The sequence below is a fragment of the Durio zibethinus genome, chromosome 19 (assembly GCF_047325235.1).
Source record: "Durio zibethinus cultivar Kanyao isolate XHJ-2024 chromosome 19, ASM4732523v1, whole genome shotgun sequence".
NCBI classification, from domain to species: domain Eukaryota; kingdom Viridiplantae; phylum Streptophyta; class Magnoliopsida; order Malvales; family Malvaceae; genus Durio; species Durio zibethinus.
Genome location: NC_143180.1, coordinates 15,719,172 through 15,730,883, shown reverse-complemented (window position 1 = coordinate 15,730,883; position 11,712 = coordinate 15,719,172). Strand labels below are relative to the sequence as shown.

General features: G+C 29.5%; 1 protein-coding gene across 1 annotated transcript; it reads right to left on the bottom strand.

Annotated features, from left to right (window-relative positions):
- Positions 1-3,551: 3,551 nt before the first annotated feature.
- On the bottom strand, positions 3,552-10,193 carry LOC111310414 (uncharacterized). The gene is made up of 4 exons (XM_089748672.1): positions 10,106-10,193; positions 6,119-6,315; positions 5,137-5,220; positions 3,552-3,888 (listed from the first exon to the last, which is right to left on the bottom strand). Exons 1-4 carry the CDS (start codon positions 10,191-10,193, stop codon positions 3,829-3,831), a joined length of 429 nt encoding a protein of 142 aa, XP_089604798.1. The 3' UTR covers positions 3,552-3,828.
- Between the last annotated feature and the right edge of the window lie 1,519 nt (positions 10,194-11,712).

Genomic DNA, 11,712 nt, shown 5'->3' with positions numbered 1-11,712 from the left:
AAAAAACAAACCAAACATATTAAATTATAAATTATTAAAATATATTAAATATATTCAAACTTACTTGAATGCTTATTTGATTTTTTCCCCTTCTCACAATTCCTAGCTTCTTCTTGGCCTTTTAAGCCAATTGTCATATCATGCATCTCACCTTAACACATTAAAGCCAAAAAATCCAAAAATAAACATATATTAATCATTCATATAATAGAGCAACAATAATAGGGAAATGTTAGCCAACATAAGAAAAAGACACAAATGAAGCAAAGATTACCTATAGGCTCTATGACAACCATGTTTGAACCTTTACCACATCTGAAAGAACTTGTTAAACCATCCAATGGGAACCTGAATTTCCTTTTTCTCGACATATGAGTAATTGAATCTCTTAAATAAAATATTTAGATGATTTAACAATAATTGTCTTTAATTCCCCATTAACACCAACACTTGAATGCAATGATATATGAAATGGAAATTCATTTTCTCCATTAGAATCAACAAAGCTATCTCTCAATACAACACTGGCCAATCCCATCAAATTATTAACCAAAACTAAAAGTCTTCTTCTTCTAACCCGTGTATCATTAGATATCATAATACCTCTACCCTTAACCTAACAAACAGGTTTATCATCTCGAGATCCATCAATAACAAATTGAGGAAATGTACCTAAAGTAATACTGTCATGCCTTCTCAACCTATTTCATCTTAACCTTTCTAATATCCTAATTTTATTCTCCCATGCTTGATTAATAGGATTAATGGTTAAAAGCTACTACTTGATAGAAAAAATAACCAACAAATGTGTACACATAATAAAAAAAAAGTAGAAAATGGCACAACAACTTGCCAAAAAAAAAAAATTCAAGATATCAAGAAACAAAATAAGAAAATGAGAAACACCTAAAAACAATTGAGTCAAGATAACCAAAAACTGACTGAAAATAACACAACATAGGCAATTAAAGAAGAAAAAAAAAAACAACAATAATAGAACATAACCTTAACCGTGAACTCAATTTAAACTGGATTAGCCAACAACTTTCAACAAATCCTAGAAAAAAATATGATATTAAAGAAAAACCCTTTTCAAATAATATAAAAACCAATTCCATTCAAACAATGAATCTGACACATGTTTTTTTCAGTATTTGCTATAAAACAATCACCATTGTTGGGATTTGCTCCATAATGTTTATCCAAAAAATTATAAGTGCTTTTTGAGTTTATAGTTTAACTGAATGTAATCCAAAACTTTCAATATTAATCTAAAAAAACAAACATTAATGTAGAGAAACCCCAAATCAAAATGAAGCAACATCAAACCTGAAGAAAAGATTATTCAAAAAAGGAAACTGGCAATAGTAAAAGTAAAAAAACATTAACTTTGCACTCACCTTAGATCAAAACAGCAAAAAACCTTCAACAATTCTTGTGAAAAATACAAAATAGTTATCAAATTAAAGAAAAACTTTTATGAACAACATGCAAGAAATAAAAATCCATCTAAACTATTTTTTATCATAATAAATATTAAGCCAACCCAAAAAAATAGAATATGATAAAAAATCAAAATTTTTAAAACCAATCTCACACTAAAATGACCAAAAACCCACCACCCGAAAGATTTCTCACCAATCAAAAATAGAACACCATTATAAAGATATCCAAACCGAAATCAAGCAACATACAAACTCCATGAAAAGATAATAAAAAAAATTTAATGAATAACATACTACATTCAACCACAAATTGCTAAAAACTAGGTTAATAAAAATCAAATAAAAGCTCACATATTAAAAAAAATAAGTTAACAACTAGAAGATCAAACACAATAGAAAAGCTCAAGGGGTGAAAAATCGCTAGCCCAAAAGTAAAGAAATATCGTAGAAAAAGAGAATAACGAAAAAAGAAGCAAAGAATATAAAAACCCAAAAATGAAAAGAAAGAAATAGATTAATCATAATCTAGGAACAACATAGAGCCCCACATAGACTTAACACCACTATTGTTACATTTCACGCCACATTTCTTCTTTTTTTTTTTTTTTTTAAATCTCATTTAATGTTGATTCAAAGTACAAAAACCTATACAAGTTCCTATTACAAAAGCCAAAGCAAATGTCTAAAAACAAACGAAGAAAGGTTTAAAAACAAAATAAAATTGTTGGGCCTTGGGATCCTTTAGGATCCTTTAAGATTCTTTAAGATCTTTTATTGACTTTAGGGAATATAAAATTTTTGTATTGGATTAGAAATTTGTAATATTATCTAATAAAGTCTTTTATTATAATATCTTTAATAATATATGAATAATATGTAACAAATATGAAAATTTAGAAGTAACTTATTTATTTAACATTTTATAGAATCTTTTAATTATAAATTATTTATATATTTACTTAAATACTTTCAAAATATTTGTATACATATTTTATTAAGTTGCATGGATCCTAATTACTATCCTAATGTTGATTTCTCTGAATAAATTTTATATGTAATAATATTAAGTAAATGTATTTTAAATTTTATATTTAATAATATTAAGTAAAGATATTTTACATTTTTCTTTGATTCTGTTTTGAGTAGCATAAGAAGATCTTGAGTTTTATGTTTTCAAAATGGGAATCCAACAACATTGATGTCAAATGATAGGCATAAACACCAAGAAAAATATCATTTTTACAGACGACTTATTGGAGTAAGAAAACATAATAGATATTTAAAAAATGACCTTTTTTTTTTCCTTGCAATAAAACGTTTTCTTTCCTCAAAAAATTATTGTTTTGATTTGTTAGATGTAAATTAATTTTTTTAATCTAAAATTTTTTCATAATATATTTTCAACAAAAATTGTATTTTTTAATCTTAAAAGTATTATCTTTATTGAAACTATAAAATTTTAAAATAATTTTGTTAATATATTTAATACAAAATTACGTTTTTTAGATTAAAAACATGATTTTTGTTATATTTTCAAAAAATACTGCATTTTTTTAGAAAAAAAATGATTTTTATTTAAACTATAAAAATAAAATACAAATATTTTCAAAATATATTTTCAATAAAGATTACGATTTTAATTTTAAACCACATTTTAATATAAAAACGTGATCTCTATTTAAAATATATCAAGAAAAATTTTATTTTCATAATATTTTCTAAAAATTATTATGTTTCTAAAATAAATAACGTTATATATATAATTCAAAAGTACAATTAAATGAGGATAAATGAAAAAAATTGCTTTCCCTTCAAAATTTAAAATACCTTCAAGGAGGGTAATATTTTTTATTCTCTTACTTCCTCCCTTTTTTGATAATGTTGACTCATGATGCGGGGGAATCAGGAAAAGTAGTCTTGTGTTTCATGGTAGTAATTTTTTAAGGCCAACCATTTCAAATGTACCTGTGATTTCACCTCAAAACGAAAGATTGAGGCCATTTTAGACGACTATATTGTAGTTTTGCTACTGGTGGGTTACAACGATATTTAATTCAGTGAAAAGGTCAATCATCATCATATGCTTCTTGGATTGCTGCTCATGAATTTTGCAAATTAAATCCTGGGCTTATTTAATTGAGATTTCAGACAGGCATTAAGAATCATTATTCTCAAACATCACAATATTATTCCAAGTGTAGAAAAAAAGGCATCACAACTGATTAAAAACCACATGGAACAAGATTACCAGCTACTGTTTTGGAGAATGGACATTAAGAAAGAGCCACACCCAGTACAAAGAAGCAAATCTCACCAAAAGTTATACTACTTGTCATTATTAGGTTCAAAGCAAACGAGTCATAATGTACTATAGATGTTCCAATCAACCCTTGTAGGCCTCTTCGGTGGTCTGCAATAAAAATAAACATGTCGAAACTTGAAACTGCAAGAAAAAAAGTGAGACAAGAAACAAAGGAACAAAAAGAGTCATATGGCTTAATCCAAATTGGTGCAAGGTTGCATTCATCAAGTAATTAAGTTGATTACTTGAGGATATGAGTGGTACAGACCTAATCCTTTTCTATCAATTGTGACAATAAGGCTGTGCTTGGTACAGTAGAAAAGTGGAAGGATGTATGAGGGTCGATGGAAAAATAGAAAGAAAATGAATTTTGAGTGTATCAGATACAGCTGAAAATAGAAAGGAAAGAAAAGGCGAGATACAGAGTGTTTTCTTTCCATACCAACAAAATTCAATCCCCCCAAGGAGAGAGGAAACGAGTCTAACTTAAATGGGTCATGTGGAAGGACGAAGTTATTCCTAGTTACATGAAAAACAATCTCTAATTTTTTTAGTGTAGTGTGGAGAAACATTTTTCCATTTCTTTATGCAACTAAAAACCTTTTATGGAAACTAGGATGCATCAATTTTGGCATTATGGTACAACCATTTAAAAAAAATTACGAACTTCATCTAGAACCAAGGGCATTAAGCCTATAAAAGGAAAAGTTGTCACAACTTCTTTTTCAAGCAACATTTGACTTTTTCAAAAATTAGGTAGAAGTACATTCTTTTTTTCTGAAAAAAAAAAAAAAGGCAAACTATACCAAAGAAAATTTCTCAAAACAGGACTATAAATTAACTAGTTCTTGATTTTGATATTAAGGCCAATTACATTGAAATAGATTATCAGTTCAACAAAAACAAGGAATGTTTTTTTAACAATTATAAGTAGCATAAATATTTTCAAATTTTCATCCAACCACTCATTTTTGTTATTTAATTCCTACATTTTAGCCATTAGGATTTGAAGCATCTAAGATAAGGGGATATCAAAATGTGAGTATTCTAATGTAATGTTTTGCATGTCCTATGTTGAACATAACAATAAAGTTAAGCCCAGTTGGATTTAATTCTTTGGTCTAAAATCAGCATCTCACATGTATATGAGTCATAAGCTATAACTCTAAAAATAATAGAAAAACTTCTGCTTCTACATATACCAATTTCTACACAATTTATCCTCTAGCCGCTAATCTTTAGAAACTGTTGATTCTATCTCACCAACTCTCTTCTTGATCTGTTTTTTTTTTTTTTCCTTTAAAATTTTGTGGACTGGAAGGATGAAAATTGCCATCCAAAGAATTCCATAGCCAAGTTAAACAAACAAGAAAACTTAACATATCATACCTTCTCAGCACCCTGTTTCTCTTTCTCTGCCTTTTCCTTGTCAGCCTTCTTCTTCACCTTGTCCATCCTCTCCCTCTCCATTTTCTTGATGCAAAGAATCAAAATCAACAAATAGCACTCATAGAACACAAACTGGAAACTAAGCATAGGAATAAAGAAGCTAATCACACAAACAAAGTTAGTCTCTATAATGAAGGAAAGAAAGAAGTCTCAACAATAAAAAAGGAACTTATATAATACTTCTTTGGCTGTAGGGAAAAAGAGAAGGAATAAATACTCATAAATCATGTTGTTTAATAGTGTGTTTTGAATAAAATGCCAATGGAGTTCTTTCATTTCGATATAGAATGTTACAAAAGAAATTATTTAGAAATATTGAAGTACTATGTTTAAAATCAATAGTTTGTATGATTCAAACGACCTGAACAAAATCTCATAAAATTTCCTAGGCTATGAAAACTGACAGATAATCAACTTTTTCTATCTAAATCAATAAGTGATCTCAGATCGCCTGAGGCAAAACTTTAAGAAATTGTTGATATGTAATGTTACATCATTTCAGCTAACAATGAAGAGAAGCGGAACTTATCAAACATCAAAGTAAGATATAGAAATAAATCAATGGAGGAAACAATAAAAAGAATCCCTATTTGGTTCAATCTACAAAAGACAAAACAATTAACATGTAAAAATAGCAACATATAGATTCAAATGACATGCACAAAATCTCATAAAAATTTTCAATTTTCTAAGAAACAAAGAGTTAATCTTAATACCTAAGCAATTTTAACCAATGGAAGAGAATCAACCTCCCTCTATGTTTACACTATGTAGAAAGAATCAACCTCCCTAAGCAAAAAGATAACGATCCGATTCAACTTTAATATTACTTGCTTCATCAATTTCTTTCATCTTACTACCGCTAGCTTTATCTTTCTCCAGAAACAAACAGACTCGGTCGTAAATTAAATCAAAATAAAACCTGGATGTAGACGTTCTCCTTACCGCGTTCCTCTTCACTCAGGATCCGGCCCTTACCATCGTTCAAGTACCGAATAGCACCACGAGTTGACTCATTGACCGATACCGCGTCGCAGTATTGAATCGACTCGGTGCTGGTCTCATTGCCATTTTCGGACTCTTTTTTTTTCTTTTTTTTTAAGTTTTGATTCCTTTTTGCTTATTATAAATAAAGATACAGAAACTTCGGCTTTCGGCTTTTATTTTAAGAAAGAAGCACACAGCAAACAGCATTATAGCACGCGGGAATGCTAAGGAGAGCCGACTCATCAACCGCGTCGAACACAGAAATTTTATGAAACCACGTCAGCCAACTTTTGCAACTTAAACGCCAACACTAGAATTTTTTAAATGGATTAACGTGTAATTTTGGTCTCTAACTATATTATTTTTAATTATTTCGATTTATAAAAATATTTTCTGTAAGTAAATTTTATTTTCATCAAATACTTTATATTATTAACTAACAGTATTAGTTAAAATGTTTATATAATAAATATTAATCAATAACAATATATTAGGTATCATGATATTTTTAATATTTAATTAAAATAAAATTTGATTTATATAATTACAATTTTTTTTTTATAAATACCAAGTCATAAAAAATTATATAATTCAAAGATTAAATCAAACATTAACTATTTTAAAATCATGTATGTCTATTTTTATCCCTTGCCACAAATATTATTTATAAAATTAATTACAAAAAAAAAATAAACAATATAAATTTTAGAGTAAAAGATTGTCTGTTTTATTTTATCTATGTATCATAGGAATGCTTTAATATTTGAAAATTTTGGGCTTTAATTGATTTTACTCTATAGACACCTTAATCGGTCCAAGCCCAAATTTATTGGGCTTAGTTCAATAGGGTTTGAACCTAAGCCTATTGAGCCTGGTTTAACAAGATTCAGACCACCAAACCCAATTGTTCATTATTTATTTATTTATTTTAGGTTTTATCTTCTTGGATTATTTATTTGTTTTGTTTATCACTAATTTTTCATTTTTTATTTTATTAGGTGGTGATAATGAAAAAAAAATACAAAATAAGTAAATTTGGCAGTAACTAAGGTGGTAGAATTGTACATAGATTAAATCTATTTTGTGGTGATCTTATCCAAGGTGGACTCATAATCAAACAGGAATTCCTCTAATTTTTTTTTATAAATTGACACACTGATCAACAAAGAGAAAATGAGAGAGAGAACAGAAAACACAAAGATCAGAGGGACAAAGATCACATAGCAACAAATTAGGTAGAAAGCACACCAAATAGGAAATCATGGTGATCACACACAGAGAAAATATACGATAGAAAGCATAAGGGTTAAAAAAATCAAAAAATTTTAAAGATTTCTAGAAAAATCTAGAAAATTCTCAAATTTCGATGAAATTTCCTAATTTTTGATGAATTTTTCGGTGAACTTTCTGACGCCAATTAAATTTTTTGGCATACTTTCTAGAATCTAGTGGAAGATCCCGGTGCCAGTTGAATTTTTTGGCAACCGTTCGGTGAACCAACCCGAATTCTAGTAGCACTTCTTGGAATCTGGTTGATATTCAACCAGAGTTCATCCGGTTAAAGAGAGAGGGAGAGAAAAAAAGGGGGAAGAAAGAAAGAGGGAAGGAGAAGTTTGAGGAAAAAGAAAGAAGTCAACCTTTTATAGCATCACCAAAATGATGCTATTTTGGAGTTTAAAAAGACTCAAGATCCACACGTTTTCCCTTTCAAGCAACTCGACCCAAACGCAACTCGATCCGCCAACTCGGGTCCCAACCAGACCCTACTGTTGAGTCGAACCGAGTCGATTTTCCCCCAAGCCGTCGTTTGTGCCTGCAGTTGAGCCGATTTAGCCACTCTAGCAAAGTCATTTCTATTTTTTTGGTATTTTTTATTTATTATTTTATTTATGTATTTTTTTAGTATTTTTGCATGATTAAATTTTAAAAAAATAATAAAATAATAAATAAAATAATATAACATTTAAGAATAAATATTAATTATCCAATGATGAAATTTATAGAAATTTCAAATGGTAAATTTTTATAAATTTTCTATATAAGAAATTTGTCTAAATTTGTCCTACATGACGGAATAATTTGGATGAAATTTCAATAACAATAATTAATATTTATTTTCAAAACAAAAAAAAATAAAAAATAAAAAAAGTTGGTGGAAAATATTTGATAATTATCCAATGATGAGATTCTTAGAAATTTCAAATGATAAATTCCTAAGAAATCTCTAGGTGAGAAATTTCTTTAAATTTATCCCAAATGGTGGAAGAATTTAAATGAAATTTCAATAAAAAATAATTGTCATATTATTTGTTTTCAAAAATAAAAAAAAAAGAAAAAAAAATTCTAAATAGGCCCAAATGATGGAAAATTTAGAAATTAAAAAAAAAAGAAAATATTTCTAAATTGACCTAAATGGTGAAAAATTTAGAAATTCAAAAAATTAAATAAATAAAAATAATTTCTAAATAGGCTCAAATGGTGGAGAATTTAGAAATTCAAAACAAGAAAATATTTCTAACTTGGCCAAAATGGTAGAATAATTAGATAAATTTTTGACAATAAGAATAATTAGATAAATTTTTGACAATAAAAATAATTAAAAAAATCTTTCCGACGATGAAGCCTTTTCAAGATATCAAATGAGATTCTTGAATACTCTTGAGGTGAGGAAGTATTTTTAAGAATTCTACCATATTGATGAAAAAATCTTATAAATTATTTCCAATATTTAACATAAAAGTTTGAAACTATTAGAATCAAGACCTAAGGATAAATTTAAAATAATATGGTACCATCCTTCAGATGGGTATGTGAGGGTGCATAATCTTTCTCGCATGTAACCAAACTTTCAAACCCTATTCTAGTTAGTAGACCCGAACCTATTCTTTTAGGGACCCATAGTCAAGCCTAAGAGCTCCTTAAGAAGATAGATTCCATAGGTGACCAATCACACCTAGTTAAAAAAGATTGGTGGCTACTCCTTTTGTTAAGTTTAGCTATAGATTTTCATATCTATATGTTATGATAGTTTAGCGACTCCATTAGGGACGCTATAGAGAGTGAAGCCATAAACTTTTGATTTTATCCTATCCTTTGATCTAATGGTTTTAAATTGTAATTATTTGTTTACTAATTTTTTTTGTTTCTTATTTGATTTTTGAGGCATGAAACCTATGTATTTCTTTACACACATTATCACATGCATTTGCATTACATGAGCTCTATACCTGGGTTCCGTTCTTCTTAGGGAGAGTAAAGTACCTACGCTCTCTAAGATGATAATCTTCATAATGGCTAGCGAAATACTCCTACTCAAATTGAATCCTTTCTGGTAGTAGCTTATGATGGGTGAGAATTGGTTTGCCTTACTAGTCTATGATGGACGATGATGTAAGGAACAATTTAGGAACCTTTAATGGTCAAAGTCACCTAACCCTACAAATAATAAACACCTAAGAGGACCAACTTTAGGATAGAGCCCTTCCTACCTAGTGATAGATGTAATCCGAAGTTAGGACATAAAAAAGAACAGTTTGTGATCTAACTATTTTGTCTGTTTGACTTTGTGCATTTGCATTACCATGTCATGCATCATTTTCATTGTCATATGTAACATTCTACATCTGTATCATTTTTATTCCATAAAAATGTATATTTCATTCATGCATCAACATATCATGCATAATGCATAGCATTTCTGATCATAATTATGGTGTTCAAGGTTCATGGATAGCTTCACCAAGCAAGAACCTCACTCACTCATATAATACAAGCACTTAAGCTAGACAGATGGAATAAGAAAATTTTAACCATCTTAAAAAGATAGAGAAAGCCCAAGAGAAGCTTGAAGGGGAATTAAATAAAATTCTAAAGGCTTTAAACAAGTTAAACAAGGGAAAAAGGTATAAAAGAAAATACTAACCAACAAGACCATCTATCACAAGAGGTGGATGACCTACTATACCCTTCTGATTTTGGGCCACATTAAGTCTAACCCGTATAAGATCCATCACCCCACTAGTTCACATACCTTGTAGGATACACATACCTTGGAATGCCATCAGCTTCAAATCCAGGATAATATTAGAGTTTTGTAAATCTTATCTTTATCGAGAAGGCAGTAAAACCAATACCAATTCTTAATTTGGATGATCCAGAAGAGAAAGAGAAGTTAAGGCTTAAGGAGAAAGAGACTTTAGAAGCTTCAAAAGCTAAACAGAAGATGAACTTGTTAGAAGAAAGACTGCGAACAGTGGAAGGAGTTAGTTTTTATGATTTTATGGATGCTACTAGGCTCTGTTTAGTCCCAGATGTGGTTATTCCTCTGAAGTTCAAGGTGTCAGAGTTCGAGAAGTATGATAGTACAAAGTGTCCAAAGACCCATATTACCATTTACTGTAAAAAATGATTGCCTATGCTAATAATGAGAAGCTATTCATGCATGTGTTCCAAGATAGCCTCATGGGCTCTGCTACTAGTGGTATTTTTAGTTAGACAGGACCAGTATTTATTCTTAGAGTGATATGGCGTATGACTTTATTAATCAATATCGACATATTATAGATTTAGCCCTTGATCGCTTATCTTTATAGAACATGGAAAAAAAGGCAAATGAATTATTTAAGGAATATGCACAGAGGTAAAAAGATATAGCTTCTCAAGTGCAACCTCCTCTGACTGAGAAAGAGATCATAGTATTATTCGTCAGCACCCTGAAATCTTTCTATTATGAAAAGATGATAAGAAATGCATTACTAACATGGTGATCTCAAGTGAAATCATTGAGAATATCATTAAAAATGGTAAGTTGAAAAGAGGAGAAACCAAGAAAGCATAAGAGAAAAAAGAGATTAAAGCTCAAGTTACGAGCTTTGACAAGCAGTTTAAGGGATATCAACCATATCCATAAGGTTAGTATTCATACTATCTTACTGTGAACAATACCTACCCATACCATAATCATTTTACTCATCCACATACCAACATGTTTTTAACCCTCAATCTCTCATATACAGCCTTAACATTCAACCTCCTGTAAGACCTCAAATTAGTCCTATTAGCCCAACAAGTGATTCACGAGAGCAACGAATTACTCAAAAAAATCTTGTATTTGATCCAATCCCTATGACTTATATAGAGTTATATCGAGAGCTTTACAATAATCACTTGATTACCCTCAGCCATGTAGAGCTACTTAAGCCACCTTATCCTAAGTGATATGATTCTACAGCCCACTGTGACTACCATTATGAAATTGCTAGCTATTCCACTGAGAATTGCACTACTCTAAAGCATAAAGTGTAACGGTTGATCAAGGATAGAATGATAAGTTTTGATTAAGAAGGAGCAACAACACCTAATGTTAATGGCAATCCATTGCCTAATCACAATGTCAATGTTCTAAGTGAGAATCAAGAACATGTTGATCCAAAAAGGCCTAGAGAGTTACAGTAAATTAGGGAGCAAGATGTCAATAAAGATCTTTCACCTATTGCACAAGGGCATAATTTTGAAGAATGAAGATAAGGT

What these genes read in the sequence shown, in the direction of transcription:
- LOC111310414 (XM_089748672.1), bottom strand. Translation starts at nt 10,193, where the DNA reads ATGGATCTTATACGGGTTAGACTTAATGTGGCCCAAAATCAGAAGGGT. An exon ending in TGTGATAGATGGTCTTGTTG is followed by an intron (nt 6,316 to 10,105) that starts GTTAGTATTTTC and finishes ATTTATAATAAG; the next exon opens with CAAAAAGGAATCAAAACTTA. An exon ending in AGGAGAACGTCTACATCCAG is followed by an intron (nt 5,221 to 6,118) that starts GTTTTATTTTGA and finishes CTTTGCATCAAG; the next exon opens with AAAATGGAGAGGGAGAGGAT.